Below are 18,882 nucleotides of genomic sequence, written 5' to 3' on the forward strand. Positions count from 1 at the left end.
ATTGCAACTTATGTGAAGTATTACTTATACATGTAGTAGCTAGAGTAGCATAGGTGCATTATGAGCTATAATTTTTAAACACAGAGTGAAACAAGGTATTAAAAGCAAGAGAAAATTAAGAAAAAACTGTCCCTTTGATGCACGTATGCATTTTTCCATGTCAACTATAAGAGAAGTGTGCTCATACCTGGAGGTGATGATGTAGTCTAATGGAAAGAGCAAATGCCTGGGAGTCAGGGGGTGGGTTGCATTCTGGCTCTTCCCCAGTCTGCACACCTTTGTAAAATATTTCAAGCTTTCTGGATGAAAAGCATTATAAAAGAGCTAAGTGTTATTTAAGCCTGTGTAGTTAGACAGTAGGCTTTAGTCTGTATTATTTTCTGGTTTGTGTGTTACATGAATAGAGTGTGAAACTTCTAGGAGAGCCTTCCATTCTTGTGCACTGGCTCTTTCATTTGGCCTCTTTTTTTCTGGCTTAATCACATGTTATTGGGTGGTAAAGCATGTAGCAGCTACTGGTGGAAGAAGGAGGTGCATAAATAGCAACCATATTGAACCGTGAACAACAGCTAATTTTTTGGACGCCCCTGGAAGAGCACTGACCCTCTCGGTGTGTTACTGTGGGGAGATGACAGGTATCTGCTGTCCCATGATTGTCCATGTAGCTGGTACTTCTTTGGTGTTCTGTAACATGCTCCCTACCCTGTTCTGCTAAAAGGCCACTCTGTCCTCTCTAAACAGTGACAGGAGACTAATGGGTAGCTTCAGAGCCCCATCGATGACAGATCTGTATTTATGGCTTTATTAGTATATGTGCCACTTGCAAACATAAATAACCTCCAGGGCAGGACTTCCAAACTGCCACCATTACAGAAGGATCTTGCCCGCTGTGCAATGCAATGGCTGTGGCAGATGTTTCTCCTCTGCTGGACTATGTGCAGAAGACTTGTATAGCAATTCAAGCACGTGCTGCCCAAATACTTGTTTTGCCCTTTCCTCTGGATGAGGGCAGCAGGCTGGATTTCTCCATATCGGTATGTAATAGTTCGCTTAGTTCAAGAAACGTGCAGTGTAGCTGGAGAACCTTGCTCTAAAAAAATGTCTGTAACTGCAAGTGAAGGTTTCTAAAAGTGGATCAGTAATCTGGAAAAATTGTATATATTGTGTTAAAGGAAGTGTCTGGGCTGCAAATAGGTGGATGTTGGGAAGAGTAGTCTGGAGAATTGTCACTATACGCCTGCCCCATGACCTTCCCTTAGCATCTGCTGTTTGCCACTGTCCCAAACAAGCCCATAAGTGTAAGTGGCCCTTTGGTTTCACCTGCTGTGGCTCTTCTCCTAGATATAGCAGAACACAGATGACCGCGAATATGTGTGTGTATGCGTGTGGATAGCTGAGTGGACATTCACTGTGGAATATATAGCAGTGGGGACATCAGCTACGTCTCTTCATAATCCCTTTTCTGACAGTTTCTCTTAGAGTTACGTTTTTTCTGGCAGTGTATGAAAATACTGTTGACTACTTTGTGCTTGAGAGTCAAGCAAATTCAACAAGCTTATTTCTCTCTTGTTGCTCTTTAGGTGTCTTCTGTAGTGAGAAATTGAACTCCTGCAATTCTAGCCCTGTATTTGTAATTCAGTGTGTATGGTCACCAGAATGCTATGGGGTTTTTATTATTATTATTTTGTTTAATTTACTTCTTGGCTAGTCCACAGCTGTAAAAATAAGGCCAAGCTGTGACAAAAAGAGATGATCTAAAACTGATGTTAAATAAATAGTCTCCTATCGCATTGGAAATGGAGACTGGACCCTTGCAGTTTTAATGTCTCACAGAGGGGGGATGACAGTTCCCTTCGGTGTGGAACGTGAATGTCGTCTTTGTGGATGGCAGAATATGATGTTATCCTGTGACACGGTGATTTCACCTGCTTGTTTTTAAGGGACCTCTGAAGCCTAGGAACTTCTCTGAAATATTGTTTAGTTAATTTGAAAACAAAATTGTCTCTAAAATACCCTTGTCTAGGGTTTCTACAAAGTCTATAGAGGCTTGATGCATGATGGATTTTTTTTTTTATCAAGCACCTGCTTTCTGTGCCTAGCTCAGTTATGCAGCAAGGTTGGTTTTACAGTACTAAAAAGTGAGCAATATATTCCATATGCCACCAAGCTTTGTAAAGAATCCTGCTGATGACAATTTCACAGCTGCTGAGAAATAGGCCAAGCCTTCCCCATAAAGTGACAGTAAGGAAAAGAATATCTATTCCATTGGGACTGGCCATGTGTCCTCCCCAACTTCTTCCCTCTTGAAGGAAAAGGCTAGCACTTCCGAACTATGTAACAACAGATGGTGGCAGAAACCAATTTCCACTGCAAAGCCATTTGGTCAGTAAGTATCAAAAAATGTTTTGGAATTGTGAAAATGAATTCTTGGCTGCTGGGCTACCAGCAGCCTACTAGGAATGAGACACGAAGCAACTGCTTAACAAACCCAAGAGCCTGCTTGGCCCTGAAAGAAATGACTTTGATCAAACATTTTCAAAATTAAAACCCTTACATATGTAGGGTCTAGACTTCAGAAGCGTTCTGTGTATTATGGGTGTTATAAAAATCAGGTTCTTAATTTCTGGACACCAATTGCTTGACCAACTACCAAGAAAGCAGCCTTCAAAATATGCAGAATGACCTCCAGCTGAGACAAGCTTAATATAGCTCCTACTGGCCTAGTCAGGTGGAACCTTCCCTTTTGGCTCAGCCGATTTGCTGCCCACAGACCATGAAAGTCCCAGGGCTCTGGTAACATACAGGGACACAGAATTAATGCAGAAACAGCACAGGCCTCTCTACTGATGGGTTATGCCTAGTAAGTTGTGTGCGTCTGTGAGTTGCTGGACACAGCAGGTTCCTTTGGTGATTTCTGTAGCTGACCAAACGTGCCTCTTCGGAGAGCCCTTTGGGAAATATAATGTGTATCTTTTTAGAAGTGCACCATAGATGTCTGTCTGTGCCATAACTCTCTGAAATAAACAGCAACATGTTTTTCCCTCCAGCATTTCTGTTGCAAGTCTTAGCTGCTCGTATAGCTCTGTACGTTGAAAATGGTTTGAGAGAACTTCCCATAGATGTGGGACATAAACGATACTTGCCGAGCCATCTTGTTTTATCTATTCTGCTAGAAATGTATACCAAATTATACGGTAATGTCATGTCATCAGAAACACAGAGCAGATGGAAGTATCTTTCCACATATTGACTCATGTTACTCTGATGAAAGGAATTTGTTTCTCCTTCTGTCAAGCCTGCTAGCCTCTGGCAAAGGATGCAACCCTCAGCGAGGAGAACTTTACCAATAATGTTCAAGTGACCATCTGATTTAAATATATTATCGTTGGCCGATATAGTTAGTCTGCATCAACAACTCTTCGGAGTAGCCAGTCCTATTTGTTATGCTTGCGTAAGGTAACTTAAACCAAGTAGTGTTGTTCCAGGTTGAGGAGACCTCAGGGAATTAACCCTTGAGGAAGCAGATATTCAGCTTTTATAAGGAAACCTTCCAGATGCCAATACTGGGCCCTTTGGAGACTAATTCTAATAAAGCAAGTGCCATGTCTCTGACCAGTACTTTTATACAGAAAAGTGACACCCCCCCCAACATGGGTTGTAAGTGCTGTGTGTTAGCTACTGAAAACATGGTTTGCAAACTGCCGGTGAAATCCTGACAAATAACTATAGATGTGCTGTGAGCAACTGAAAAACAGATACCCTCCGTATTGCTGTTTATTGCGAGTGGTATTTGAGTTGATGAGAGCGCAGTTCTCGGATTGAAAACACGTGAAACTGAAGTCAAAAGGGAGTCAGTGTAATCATTAACTGACTCACCTTCTGGATGTGACAAGTAATGAACCAGTCTAAACTTGCCTGGAGCTTTCTTTGGGACAATACCCACAGGGGAAACCCTCTTACGCTCAAGTGAAGCGTTATCAAATGGGCCCTCTATTTTCCCCAAATGCCAGCTCTTTTCTGTCTTGTCTCTAACCACCTGAGGACATATAACTGCTGATCTCAGCACCCCAGCCAGCATTTGCATGTCGGGGCTTGAGTACACGATAGTAAAATCCCCAACACAGCCTTTTTTACAAAAATTGCGTATGCTCTTTGTTTGTTTCTTTTTTTTCTTACTAGCCTGCTCCCACAACCAGGGAAATGTTTTATCTGCCCGCGCTGGGATTTTCGCGCTTGCAAACCTCTTTAACCAGCATTTGGCTCTTTCCACTTTCTTACTTTGATTTGGATGACTGCCTGAAGCACCTGCTAATGGCCTGAAGCACTGAAGCCGAAATGTGCAGTTTGTGTCCCACACGCGCTCAGACTGTTCCTTACCTGCCTTCTGGAGCACCTGCTACACGGTTTGGGCTTGAGAGCCCACTCTCTACCCGCTGACAGCAGCATTCCTCACAACACGGGCTCTCCTCAGCTTTGTCCTGCTCTCTCCCCTGCTCTCCATAGCCCGTACTTCAGCTTTGCCTTGGCCTTCAAGGTAACATCGATGTTGTCCTGCTTGTTCTAATGCTTGAGTGAAGAACAGTGTTTCCCCTGGTACACAGGAACAACGGTGATGCAAAGGTAAATCAGTCATTGTGGCTGTCTGAAGGCCTGCACCATGGCATTCACAAGCAGACTTTTTTAAAAAAAAGTTTTTATAGGGAAATTGTGAACCAAATGGCCAATTGTGAGCCAAATGGCAGTTTGGTGTTCAGAAAACGTAGGAAACAGCATTACCGCTTTACAGAGAAGGACCAAAAGAAACCTGAGAGACCCGAGGAACGGTCCTCCCTTTCTCCTGCTGCCTTTTGAGGATCTCTTGTATGATTTTCCATGTGGTTGCTCCTGATGCCTAAACATAGGGAAGGCTGTTAGAATTAGCTCTATAGGCTGTGTTTCATGCATTGCCCTGGCAAGGGACAATCCTAATGGAGGCTTTCAGAGGTAACAGCTTCCAACAGGGAGTTTTCTTTCCATTCTGCCTTGGGAAGCATTACCTTTTCCCAGAGTCTTGGTCTGTGCCGAGGATATAATTTACATGGACCTTCCCTTTCCAAGAAGGTGTTTGTTTTCTCTGCTAGATGGATGCCGTTAACAGCTACAGAAGCAGCTTACATATTGGCTTCCTGCCTGGGTATTTACGCCTATGTTACCTGCTGGTCCCTTTACCGGCAGGATCCTCTTCCCCAACGAGCTATATTCCCTAATACAGCCACACTGTGCCCTCCACCCACCTTCCCCATTAGTGCCGTGTGGGGTTTCTTCCGGGAACCAAAGCATCTCCCTACGTGCCCAGGCTGCGGACTGGGGCTTGTCTGTACCAGCGACATCTGCTCTTGCAGAACTGGGCAGGGCAAGGGCTGATTTTTTTTCCTCCTTGCTTTCCTCTGGTTGCCTCAAAATAACCCTAATTAATTTTGTGGAGAGTTTAGTTTGCTCCCATGATGGGATTGCTCTTTGTGCGGATCTCTTGCATGCTATATTTAGGTATGGTTTTTGGAACACCATGTGACCCGAATCAGATAACTTCTGAACTACTCATCGTGTCTTTGACACTGACTCCCTCCATGGCTTTGGGGCATTTTACGGTTGTTTTCTTACATACAGAATGAAAACAGATATACTCATCTGCCTTGTAAAAGCTGCTGCCAGGGTTAACAAATATTTAAGACATTAGTTTAAGTTAAATTTCATTTTATTATTTCTACTGTAGTTATAGGTTTATTGTTTCTTAGATGTTTAACTTCAGAAAATGATTCTTTACCGTCTTAGTTTTTCTTAATGGATGACCCTGTTTCACCATTTTAAAAGAAAGAAACAAGTTTCTTCTGTGTTTGTAGATGAAAATAGGGCAGAGAGAAAAAACCTAAATGCCCTCATTTCCTGCCCCACACAAACTTTCTTCCTTTGTTTACTAGTTGGTCGATCCATGCAGATGAAAACCCCAAAACGTTGACCTGAACTGTTTCCCCTCGCGCTAGCTACATCCCTTTTCTTAACAGGGGAAGTTGTTATCTGCTTGTTTTTTCCCTGATTCTTCAAGTTATGCAGCCTGACTTGTATCCTGTCATCATCCGCTGCTTGAGGCCACTCAAGCCCTGGAGAAAGCCACACTCCCTTTGGCTCCGCATCCAGCATGGCTGGGGTTTGGAGCCTGTCATCCATTTCAAGGCATCATCTCTTTGTTGCTTGTGTCTGTAACTGCTGCTTTCTGTGTCTTGGCTACTTCTACTAGGAGCTGTGGTACTGGTATTTCTTTTGGCTTCACCTTTTTTTGCCCTGACTCCTTAAGGCCTTTTGATATGCAACTGGATCAGTTTTTGGCCTTCAGTAGTTGGAAAGGAGCTTGGTTTGACCAGGTAGTTAGTCAGATAAAGAACAGGAGAAATTACGGGAATACTTCTCATCCTTTAGGAAGTAGTGGACAGAGAGGAAGAGAATCTTTCCTTATTGCAAGGCAAATTTATTAAGTCTAATTATAAATAGTAGCTCTTTTTTTCCTTCTTTTTTTTTTTAAGAAGTCCCTCAGAATTAAATCCTTTGCCCAAGTGCTTATTCTTTCCCTCCTACAATAGCGGTAAAAAGCAAACTAATACATATAAAAAGAATCAGCTTTGAGAAAAAGGCATATAATGAAATATCTGCCAAAGACTTTGCAATATGTGGCTGTCAGAGAAAAAAAAACATTCTTATATTTGAATCTCTGAAATGTAACTGCACCAGACTAGTTGGGGAAAATTTGTTTGAAGATGTATTACGTTCCACGATCAAATGGAAAAAATGGCACCTGTCATCATATTTAGAAAACAGCTGGGTAACATGGCCAAATGCCATAGTCTCTTTTCACATGGCCTTTATGCTGAAACCATCCAAGCTCCATTCTCAGCAACTGGAGAAACCCTGTGCCTTTAAATGGTTACAGAAACATCTACTTAGGGGCCAGCTCTTATTGCAGCAAAGCCTGCTTCTGATGCTTCTAATTAGCAGTTAATGGATTATACTTTACTTTTATAACCAACCCAGCAGGCACTCTTCTATAGTATTTTTCAGCTATTTTTGGTAGAAGATACATGCAGTTGCGCTGCTCTTCATTCTTTCATTTTGAGCATGCAGAAAATATTAGAAATAAATTGCTATCTGAGATTATTTTAGCACTCAAATGCTTAATTTAAGTCCGATTAAGCATTTCCTAAGTGTATTTTCTTTATCTAATATCTTAGAAAAACTGTGATGGGTTAATTTTCCTATCTGATCTAGACTTTGATGCAGAATCTCCTAAATACATACATGTTGTTAATTAAAATATTTTTATACCCAGTGAAAAGCCTGTTTTTTTTTAAATTTGCAAACACAGCGCCAATATGTATTCATTTAGGAAAAAATGTTTTTCCAGCTGAACACAGTACAGGTGCATGCAGAAGCTTAGATGCTTCAGAAATTAGATGGGCTTGTAGAAACTAACGATTTTTATACTTACTTTGAATGAAAAGAGCAATGAGATTAGTGGCATTAAAGATTTACAATGTTATATGTGTGTGTGTGCACGTATATATGTATATACACTATATATATATATAGTATGTGTGTGTCAGAGTATATATACAAACCTGTGCATGTGCACACGTATCTATGTTTATTAAAGAAATACATTTACATAGGTTTAATTGGAAGGTTATATTATTTCCCCCTCAGGGAATGAATTTTGGTGCCGGTTTCTAGCAGGAAACCTAGCTAGCTGACTGATACTGCCTTGGAGCCTGCTCTCTTCACTCAGGCCACGCTTCCAGTAGGACAAGGTCTAACATTGGTTAGACTGGAACAGGAGGGGGAGCTCTCACTGCACCAGCCAGGAAAGGGGAGGACGAGGTACCCAAGCCAAGGAATAGAGGGGGAGCAACCAGGAGCCGCTGTCAGAAGCGGGTGAGATGCGTCCTCGCTCTGCTCCCACTTACTGTGGTCCCTTCACCAAAGTGGAGAACTGGGTTTCTCCAGCCCTTACTCACGTCAATAACAAAAAAAAAAAAAAAAATTGCCTCAAGTGATAAGCAATTCCAGGTTATATTCATGGCTTGCAGCAAAGGAAGCACCACTTGCAAGGCTCCCAATTTGAAAGCATGTTTGTAGTCTCATCCTGATGCAGCAACATGCTTGCTGGCTACGAGATAGGCACTGAACTGGTAAGGTCATGTTTGTTGAAGGCCTTGAGCTCCAAAATGCTGTCCAGAAAAAATGTAGAAACTGCTATGATTTTTACACAGTGAATACTAAAAAGAAAAGGAAGGGAAGAAAAAGGAAAGGATGGATAGTGGTTATTATGTGAACTAGCTCCCTCAGTGTGATGGGACAAGGGCAACTTACTTTCTGTCCTGGTTTTTGAGGATTTGGGTTTTCCCTCTGTCATATAGCATCCTGGTAGAGGAGGAGGCCAGCTGTGCAGGAGTCAAAGAGCTGTTGTTCCCCTGTCCCTCACAGCCCCTGCCTGTGCTGTAGGTGTGGAGCAGAGGGATGTCTGCTGAGCCGGGCCAGTCCCACCTCATTCTGGGAGCAGATCCTCACCATTTAATCCATTTCCCATTCCAGCTTTCTCAGAACAGTACAGCAAGAGACTGCCCCTTGCTTGAAGTGAGGCTGAAGTCAAGTCTCTCTGAAATTATTTCATGTTTGCTCACTTGTAATCAGCTGAAGCTCTTCTGACACGCTCAAATGTGCTGTTACATTTCCCTTAAGAAATAATGTGAAGATCAAGAGATTCCAGTATTAACCTCTCTTTTTCTCTAAAAAGAGAGCCTTCTCCCTTTGAGTCTGGTAAAAGCTCTGCTTTCTCCCAAAGCTTCTGCAGAGGTAAAGTCCATCGTTTTGCCTGCACTATCTCATCATAGTGCTTTGTAAACTCAATTTGGGGTGTACAAGGACTGCAGGAATAGCCTCCCTCCAACCTTTGTCTGAGGTGCCAGTCAAAGTATGTGGCTTCTTAGACCTATGTTTCTGACCTCCACACCAGAATGGTGAAAGCAAGACTGAGACACCACCAGTTCAGTGACAGCATCCTGAGATCTGGGATGGTTTTTGCCCTCCCCAGTTTCATCCCTCCACAGTTTGTGCCAGGGCAGGGTAAGCCAGACTTTGCAATAGGTGCAGTTATCAGGGAGAACTTCAACCAGAAGAGTAAGGCTTCTTCAAGCAGAGTTTGGTTTGAGTTCTCAGAAGGTCAGCGTGGGAAGTTCTCCATAAAAGCTGAACTTTGATGTTGGCAGCCAAGACAGATTCAGAAGTTTTGGGAACATTTTTTTTCTCTTCTTTTTAATTACATGAAATGCAGGAGACCTGTTAATAGGATATTTTTAGATTGCACATTCAAATATACAGTATCATAGTGTGACAGCAAATTAAAATTCTTATCAAATTTTTTTTTTTTTTTTTTTAAAGAAATGTACTGTAACTTAGTGGAAAGTTTGATGAAAAGCAGTATGCCGCTCTGCACAGAAATTCTGCTCTTGCGACTAAATTAAACATCACTGGTTGCTCTCATTTAGATGAACCCTTTTGGAAGTTCTTTTTTTAAAGCTAGCGGATTGGACTTCTAATTTTAACCCTTATGGTTTATAATTAGAAACATTTCCAAACTTGTTTACAAACACCTGCACTTGACAGTGTGTGTCTGCAATTTTAGAAGGACTCACTTGTCACTTCCAGTGGGGGCTGCGAGGGCATCTGAGTTCTTTGTGTTTGTATGGTTAGTTTCAGGACACTGGAACAAAAGTGCCTTTTTTAAAATAAGGTTACAAATGTGTGATGTTTTGTGAGGGGGTTGCATGCACCTAATCAGCAAATAGGTCTTATTGACTAGTCGTGGATTATTTCAAAGTGAGGATGATTGTTAGTGGTCATTTGGAACAAGACTCGAACTGGCACCCAAAGGAGAAATTCCAGGAACTAATTTTAGCAGTTCGGTCTCTCAATTGGAGAAGATGGTTTACAGGTTTTCTGTATTTATCTCTTCTTCAAACATGCTACTTTCTTGCCAGCTGTCCTTCAGAAGTTATTCAGAAAGGGTTTAAAATCACTTTTGAATAAATCATGGAGTTGTTTTTTCGTATGAAGTTAGAAGTAAGTTGCTGAACGTCCAGCGAACACACACGGTTCCCCTCGAGCTCGAGTGGGATGGGTGTGTTACACAGCTCTGTATGCAAGTTGTTTGCAACAGGGCGACTATCATACTATGTTGCTCATTGGTCAAGTATATAATCACGTTAGAGGTAATCAAAATACTTCATTAAAAAAAAAATCCTTTGGCTCCTCATTGTGCTCTTTACACCTGATTTTTTAGCTGCATCACATAGGTTAACAATGTTGTTTATCAATTTCTAGTATAATAGGAAAGATTATACTTGCTAAAAACTGATGCTGTGTGTGGAAGGGTGGCAGGAAGAACCCTCCAAATACGCTTCAAGGGTAAGGCTGAACCAGAGGTAGTCAAAGCAGACTTAAGCAGTAGTGGCATAAGGTGTCCTATTGATTGCTTTATGCTCTTGTTGTTACTAATTAGTATGAAAAACTCCGGTTAATTAGAGCAACCTGTTTGGCCGTTCTGTCCTCTACTGGGAACCATGGTCAACCTTAGAGAAGCTTCAATATAGGTGAGGATAAGGAGGCCACAGAAAAAAATGGGTTTTTGTTTTCTGCTGTTTTGTTGTCCAAAAAAGCATGGACCTGGATCCAGATGAGGAATCCGTGTTGATGTCAAAGGATTGTGTCCTCAGAGGTGCTTACTCTCTATCAATTTCACTGAGAGTTGATACAAGTGGAATTAGGCACCTAAATACCTTTGTGTATGCATGTTCTTTGAAGTTAAACCTGTAGTCCGCAGCCTGTATCTTGTGCTTGACCCCTCTGCAGAGCACACAGCATATACTCACTGGGGAGCTCTTCCAAAGCAATTGCTTATAAGTAAACAATCAGATAATTAAATAAAGCATTTGGAGTACAACGTACAGGTCTGAAGAATTAGTTTTTTCCATCTGTAAAACAGCTGTGCCTCGTAGCTGTATTTCTGAATTCCTTTGGGGCAACATGATTTTAACAAGAATTCACTTTCTATGGCAAACAGGCTTTTTTTTTTTTATTTACTTTTTAAACAAGTAGCCTAGCCAAAATTATGATGTTACTCAGATAGTCCACAGCATAATACCTTAGCAAGTACAGCTGCAATTAATAAATTGTGTTGCAACGACATTAGGCTGTTACCACCTTTGAAAATACCTTCAAACAGTTTCCAAGCTCCAGTGTTGTCAGGGTCCCAGTTGATCGGAATTAGAAATACCTGACATTTTAGAAATTGCTCATGATTCAAATATGACCATAGAAATTAGGCTCAAGTGGAATTTAATACCACTTCTCGCTTAACTAGAAACTTCTATTTTATTGTGAATTCTATCTGGAGATAGCACTTTCCCAACTGAGGGGAATGTAGCTTCATGCCAGTGTTATCAGTTTTCCTCTATTTTTGTTTGCTTGTGTCAGCTCTATGCCCACTTTCCCAAGTGTTAATATGTAGAAATGTTTCCAAAAGGTTAGGGGAGGCTCAAAAGCAAGAACTATGCAAGTGTGGAAAGATCCACCTATTCAGCAGAGCCTTGAAAACATGCAAAAACCTCTTTGATGTCAGAAGTCTCAACTGACCGTGAAGTTAGTGACAAGCTTTCTCAGATGTATGTGATAAGAAAGGAAGACCACTATGGAATACTTGTGTAGTTATCTAACCTGCGTAAGCCTGACCGATGCTCTCGTGTGAATCTTTGGGTGAAGCGGAGAGTATGGTGTATGCGCAAAGCGATACGTTCTCAGGATAATCTGCCTGGCTCCTGTAGGGAAAAACATGGAAAAATCTCTCTTTTGCTGCTTTTAAAGGGACATTGTCTTCCTCAGAAAGTGGTAACTAGGATAAATGGAGGAGTCATGGAAAGAAGGGAAAAGGGCTTCAGAGTTCTGCTTTGGTTCTTCGCACAATAACTCTCAATTCAGGTAAAATTGTTACTCCTCACAAGGAATCCCACAGTATGATTGAACAGTTTGAGCCCTGGCATGCATGGTATACCAGCGTGATTTAAGAATTGAATTCATACCCAGGTAGCTGGGCATATGAAGGTATATCATATACCATGAGAGGTGAAGCACTGGGAGGCAAGATCTGGTTGCGGTTAGATGGTTCAGCCATGGATGTAAGGTGACTGCTTGTGTATTGCCAAAGGGAGTTAACGTACGTTCCCAACCCATGATGTCCCAGCATCGAAGTTATGGCTGCATCCTCAGGGCTGGAATACGTTGCAGATCCCTGAGATGCAGATCCTTTGCCTGCTTCTCCCATGGTACATAGCTATAAACCAGTTTTTAAAAGTCCATAAACAGGTGTAAAACATGCATTTTCCATAGCAGTAATGAGGGTGAAGAGGACTGTGATTATTACTATGGCCTATTGCAAATTATCTGTAGCTTAAATTTTTGCAGTTTCGTATTACTGGTACATATGCTTTATATGAGCAGCTGTTTCATATTTCTGAAGTAATCCTGTGCCATAAAAATATGTAGTTTTCCTTCTTAAAGAAACTGTTACGTGCCAGTTGTACCCCAATGAAGGGACCTAGAGCAAATGTGTATGAAGTGAAACTGCTTCAGGATAACCTGCCTTGGTTTAGGGGACAGTTAACGATAAATTTATTTTCGTGACCTGTCTGCCAAATATTTGGACACTAATTAGGTCCTATTTTGAGGGCAGAGCATGTGAGCTTGTAAGAAACCCTTTGTGCAGGATGGGAAGAGCAAGGGGATTTTTGTCCCTAGTGAGTGCAAAACCCATCTTCCTTACGTAGCATCACCTAAATGTGTGCATTATTTCTAAGTAGCGTATGAATCCCTTGGCTCATATGGAGGCACTTCTTACATTGGCTTACGGCAGTAGCTGTAGTCAGCTAAGGTGCTCAAAGGTAGAGCACTGGGGAAGAAACTGAACTGACTCAAAGAATAGTCATAGTTTTAACTTTGTCTTTCGCAATATAGTAGAGAATTACCTTTATGACTAGTGGCAGGACCTGTTGTATAAGTAATCCAGCCATGGCGCTGGTTGGTATCTCGCTTTTCATTTGAACCTCTCTGCGATGCAGGTCTTGGAGGAGTGAGTGCCTGGTGCAGTCTCTGCCTGGCTCCTTGGTAAGTCATTCAAGTCTATCTTTCTGTACAGTCACTTTCCAAACTGCTGAGCAAAAATAAGGGAATTTTTTTTGTAGAGTGCTTTAAAAGAGAGCTGCTAATCAATTTTTCTTATTATTTTATGCCCTGTGATTTTTACACCACCCCCACCAGCTGGTTAATCATGCAAAAGCTGAACACTTCATTAGCCAGAACATGTTTGCCCATGGGCATTTCTGTAGCAAATTAGTTCTTTCTATTTATACAGGTAAGTCATGGCCAAAAGTCTTTAAGGTGCCAAAGGTAAGGGTTCGAATTAATTTTTTTTCTGAGTTTTCAAGAGAACTAGGTTTAACTTTGCGCACTGTTGATTTGAAATTACTTTTGAATTAAAGATAGTGTGACTAAAAGAGCATTCTTGGGCTGTTCTGAAATACACTGCCTCTTTCTGGATCTCAAATTCGGCCTTTGTAATACAGCCTGCCTTAAAAAAACACAAACACACATGCGTGCACCCACCCGTGTGTGTATATATATATATATACACACACAGTATCTACATGCAGAGACTCTGCTTGTTTGAGTGGCATGTGGCATATTGACGAGTGTTTTTCCTTTCTTACTCTATGCCTTTTAAACTATTAATTGAAAATATGTGGTTTGTAGATGCTTTTCTCTCTCAAATCAAATGGTGCCCTCTGAAAGCCTAGTTTAGCTCGACAATGAATTTAGCTTTCAGGCTTTGGCCATTGCAATATTGTTTGAATGCCACCATTTCCTGCAATCAATGTAATTTTATATCTACTTGGAATAGAAAGTCAAGATGGTGATTGCCTTAATTTAACTCAGTGTTGTATTCATTAAGGAGCTGATCCCGAATTCCTTTCAGATCAAAGTCTGTCTTGATTTCAGTGGAACCTTTCAGTGCACAAGGTGTGCGGTAGCCTTCTAAAATGTTGTCATTGTGACTAGTGAATAAAAACTAAATGTGTTGCTAAATTTAGGCTGTTGCTCATGTCAGCTTCCTTTTCTAAATGACGGTAAGTGCATTCCATAAATAGTATGCCTCTTATGTTGTCATATCTCTTTGGCTTGCTTTGCAGTATTTTACAGGATATTTGCAAATGAATTTTGTGTTCAGTAGGCAGGGGATGAAAATAACACTACTCATTGGGACTCCATTAACCCGCAGCTAATGAGGAACCATTTCAAGGGCTGGATGAGTGTAATTCAGATTAGCCTGTGTGCCAGGCTGCTCTGCTCCCGCTCAGGCTCGTGCCGTGCCATGCTCTCGCCGCGGGCTGGAGGGACAGAGCCTGGTGCGGCACAGCTGGCACTCCGGCACGGACTTTTGTCAGTTAAGTTTTCTGGGCTTCAGTTCCCCTTTTGGAAGGTAGGAGAGAAGAGCGAGTGAGCATGTGTGTGTGCGTGCACGCGTGTAGATAGGCAGAGTGATCTTGACCTCCGTAGTCAAGTGTTTTGAGATGTAATGAAATACTCTACAAACACTATACTTGTGCTTGCTGGGTGATAGCATTGTTACTTGTAGGAAAGGGTACTACATGATGACAGTAAAGGTGGTCCAGACTGGCCCTTAATTAATTTTATTTTCAAAATCTATATTAGTGACTGTCATGAGGGCACCTGGGCACTTTACATCAATAAAATAATCAATTTAAAAAATGTGTAGACCAGAACTCTGTGTTCACTAACAAAACTCCTGTTCCCCGTTATGACTAAAGGTCAGTCCGAGGCTGGCCAAGGAAGCAGGACTCGCGTTTCTGCGCCTCGGCACTTGCCAGACGCGGCTCTGGCGGAACACCACCGGCAGCAGCTTCCAGATGCCCGCGGTCCCTGCAGAGAACGCCTTGCTCCTGGCTGATGACTCGTTAACCCCCTGCAAGTCTCAGATTGGTTTCAGGACCGATGGAAAAGGTGGAATAAGACTAGTTTGGAGGCCAGTCCCAATTAAAAATGCGACTTTACCAGTTGCGAGCAGCCCACTGAAGTGCAGGAAGGAGGGACTCAGTGGGGCTGTGCTGCTGGAGGAGAGAGAGAGAGAGACCTCCTTCTGAAGAACAGGCTAGAGGCCTCTTAACTGAAGAAACTTTATTGATGATAAATTTTACATTATGCAAGCTTAGCAAATTCTCTAGGAATATAATGCTTCCCAGTTTTTTCTTAACGTGTTAATATTTTATGATACCTGTACATTAAGGGCCAGTTCCTACAATGTTTAAGTGAGTTTGGGTTGCTAAATTGCTTTTATGGACTTTAAAAAAAAAAACACTACTGGTCACTACAGATTAGCTAAATTCCCAATTTCACTTAACGTGCTGATGGTATAAAATCAGCTTGTTTCTCTTTTTTGTGCATTAAGTGAGCATATGTAATAAAATTAAATGTTGTTGCAAAGCTGCATTTTATTTATTTGTATTAGTACATTTGGGGCAATAATCCCTCTTTAATACATATCTAATTGTGCAAACAACACTGAAGCTAGGAGGTCCTGGACACTGATGTAATTTTTTAAATGTGAAATGATAATATATTTTGATGTCTTGAAATCCAATTGAACTCAAGCTGAGCTTAAAAATCCAAGATCTGATTCAGGAGAATTCAGTCCCATCTGGCTGGTGGGTAGCAGGTGTGCAGTGTGTGTGTGTAAGGAAGGGAGGTGATTGCAGGGAGTAAAACATTTCTCTTTTCCTGTAAAGCTTTAATGCCAGTTTAATGCTGTGGTCTGAGGCTCTCTGCAGTTTAAGTTCTTGCGTAATTACCGACATCTATTGTTGGTCTCCATTTCTAGACAACATAATCGTGATGGCGAATGGCAGAAGCAAGTAAGTGTACAGCATTATGGAGAAATATGGTTTCTAATTCTTAAAGTTTTGATTTAATTTCTGATTACACCCAAGACTCCTCGTATGGGAGAGTGTGTTTTTACAACTTGATACATACGGGATCCTTGAAGACCGAGTGAGAAAGGTTTCGTTGTGGCGTTCGGTATCAAGGTCTTTTTGAGAGTTTCTGCATGTTCCCACAGCAACATAGAGGTTTGTTTCATCTATTTATTTTTATAAAAGCAAAGAAAGTGTATTATGCAATTTTATTTTCAGCAGATAATAGATATGTTCTACATTTTTGTATAACTGTGATTATAATGAAGGAGGGTTTTTTAATCTTTGAAAGTATGTTAATCTATTAGATACTTCAAGCAACTCTGCTGGTCCCACTTTATACCTTGTAACCTTCAGACACTTGTCCCAGCCATTCCCATTTTCCTCTTTCTCTGTGCCTTTCTTCATCTTTTGATCAGATACTGCCAGTTACCCTCTGCCTGGGAGCTTTTTACTTAGGAGGTTTAAGAACCTGCTCTTCCTTGACTTCTGGCATTAGCAATCAAGTTGGCTCCCTTTTACACTCCTATCAACTCTCCCTCTTCCAACTTTTAAATATTTCCTGTTCCTTTTATTTGTCTTCACTGCTGCATAACTTTGTGCTGGAAAGTCTTTTGGCACATGTGATTTTTATGGGAGTTGGCACGCAAAGCACTACTTACTTACCAAAATAAGTAAGCAAACAGTCATACTTCTTTTCTAGTTTTTAACTTCACACTACTACAGTGGATGACACTTTGTTTCACAGGGTTTTTTCCATGGTGAACTGACTTAATTTCTAATGTAGAGTGGAGCTGGTGCTGTGTTGCCAAGGGAAGTCCATCTGGTTTGACAGACAAAATGATAAGTGTTTCTCTGGACATCCCTGTAAAGATCTCCCTTTTATTTGTTTGCTTTATGAAGTTGAATGGAAGAGGTCACCCCCTTTGACAGAACAAATTCTTTTTTTCTAGCAACAGGGTTTTGCATGAAAACATTTTTTATTAAGCAAGTCATCCATACTGCACCGTAGGCTGTTTGAGTGTAACAGTATGTTACAGTCTGCAAAGTTAATGCAGTTAATATTCAACTGAACTTTTGGGGGGTTGCTAATCCCTTAGGCGGGCTTAGCAGAAAGGGCAAACATATTTATAGCGCTTTGAATCAGACTGCAGCGAACAAGTAAGAGTATGTGTTATACCATGCAAATGTTATACAATTTCAGGAAAGCTCAGTGCATAATCATCCTTTAATAGTACTTAAGTTGGTGAAATATCTCATCTGTAGGCAAGAGAGTTGTTGGTTCAGTGGACAACAGGTTTGTTAAAATGAGACTCTGTGAAAGGTCTTGAGATTCCTGTTCTGGTGATAAATTCTGTAAGTTCTGAACAGATTTATGGGCTGTTTAATTAGGAGCTAACTGTATTCTTTAAGCTCTGTCATTTGTATTATTCCCTAATAGGATTTCATTGGACTTTGTCACATATCTGACTATGACTGAGTGTGTGCAGGGTTGTCAGTAGCCTATTCCACATAGACCACAGTCTCTTACTATTTTTGTAGAAGTAAAAAGATTATTCCTGAATGGTCTTTCCTCCGGAGTGGAAGTGCGACACTGGGTAGAATTTGCTTTGGTTAGAGCCGCGGGTGCACTGGGCAAAAGAAACGAGTTGAGTCACTAGTTGTGGGAAGTTCATAGAGAAGCTGAAGTGCTCAGACTGAGAATGTCCAACAAGGAGGGTCATGTTTCTGCGAGACAGAAACTCTCCATATTTATGGCACGGACAAAACTTGCATTCTGTGTAAGGTTATATGGCAAAGCAAATGAAGGCCCTGTAATGCTACCAACCCATCAGGAGCCAGAGAAAAAGAAATTACGATTGTGGATTTTTCGACAGAATTTGATTGCGTAGAGTTTTTAGTCTAATAAATAAGAGGTCGATCAATGGGTAGTCAACAAAAAGTCATTAGTACATTTTTTTATTTTATTTTGAGAGAGACATTAATACAATTGCTGTAGTCTGTATGGTAGATTTTTAAGGTGAACTTCTGGTGCCATACAAACACAGAATACAGGCCTGGCAAAGTAGCCATTCTATTCTAATTAAGATTTTCTAATATATTTTACATTTTGGCTATTTCTTCCATTTTTTTCTAGATATTGAATATTGGAATGAGTGACTCCAACATGGAACTTGACCTTAAAGGGGGCTCGGGTGCCTGAACTTATGCACGTACTCAAGTAATTTATTGATTTGACACCTTACCTGCGCCCACTCCCTTCCTTTTCCTTTTGCTCTTTGTGAACCACATTGGCCATTCATAGTCCTTTAGGAAAAAAAGTCCTACAAAATAATTGATGTGTCAGAATTGTTAGGAAAAATGGAAATATGTTGATAAAGATTTTCAAATCTTTCTATTAATTATATTTTCAGTTAAAAATAAAATGACTGAATACCAGAGGAAGTAAAATTTTGTATTGGAGTTGTTTATATCTGAAGTACCAGAAAATGACTAGTTTATTATATGCAAGATTTCAGATTCCAGAATATATTAAAATATTAACTCAAAGGTTAAAAGCCTCTCCCAAGGAAGGAAGGAGATTAGAAGGGAATTTGGGCTAATTGGGTTGAGACCCAGTAGGTCTGTAACGGGTGCACAGGGGTGATGTGGCTGTCACTGATGTGGGTTCCTTTAGTTCCTCGTCCTGAATGTCCCCAGCTCGTCATTGGATCAGCTTCCACGCAAATCCTAAGCAAGATTCAACCTCATAGCTTGACAT

The 18,882-nt window shown here is 41.1% G+C and overlaps 1 protein-coding gene across 21 annotated transcripts in view; it reads left to right on the forward strand.

Moving 5' to 3' along the window:
* Nucleotides 1–18,882, forward strand: part of ESRRG (estrogen related receptor gamma) — a 408,303-nt gene that overhangs the window by 40,457 nt on the left and 348,964 nt on the right. For 11 of the 21 annotated variants that reach the window (XM_087774087.1, XM_087774107.1, XM_087774083.1 and 8 more), the window contains exon 2: nt 13,197–13,242. The exons of 9 other annotated variants lie outside the window; for them this stretch is intronic. In XM_087774087.1, the coding sequence (XP_087630213.1) occupies nt 13,197–13,242 (46 nt within the window). Of the gene's footprint in view, nt 1–13,196; nt 13,243–13,505; nt 13,525–18,882 lie in introns of those variants that run through there. One more of the 21 variants, XM_087774104.1, reaches the window with a different exon arrangement.

The sequence above is a fragment of the Nipponia nippon genome, unplaced genomic scaffold, assembly GCF_047370975.1.
Source record: "Nipponia nippon isolate SJK-2023a ecotype South Korea unplaced genomic scaffold, ASM4737097v1 scaffold_4, whole genome shotgun sequence".
In the NCBI taxonomy this organism is placed as follows: domain Eukaryota; kingdom Metazoa; phylum Chordata; class Aves; order Pelecaniformes; family Threskiornithidae; genus Nipponia; species Nipponia nippon.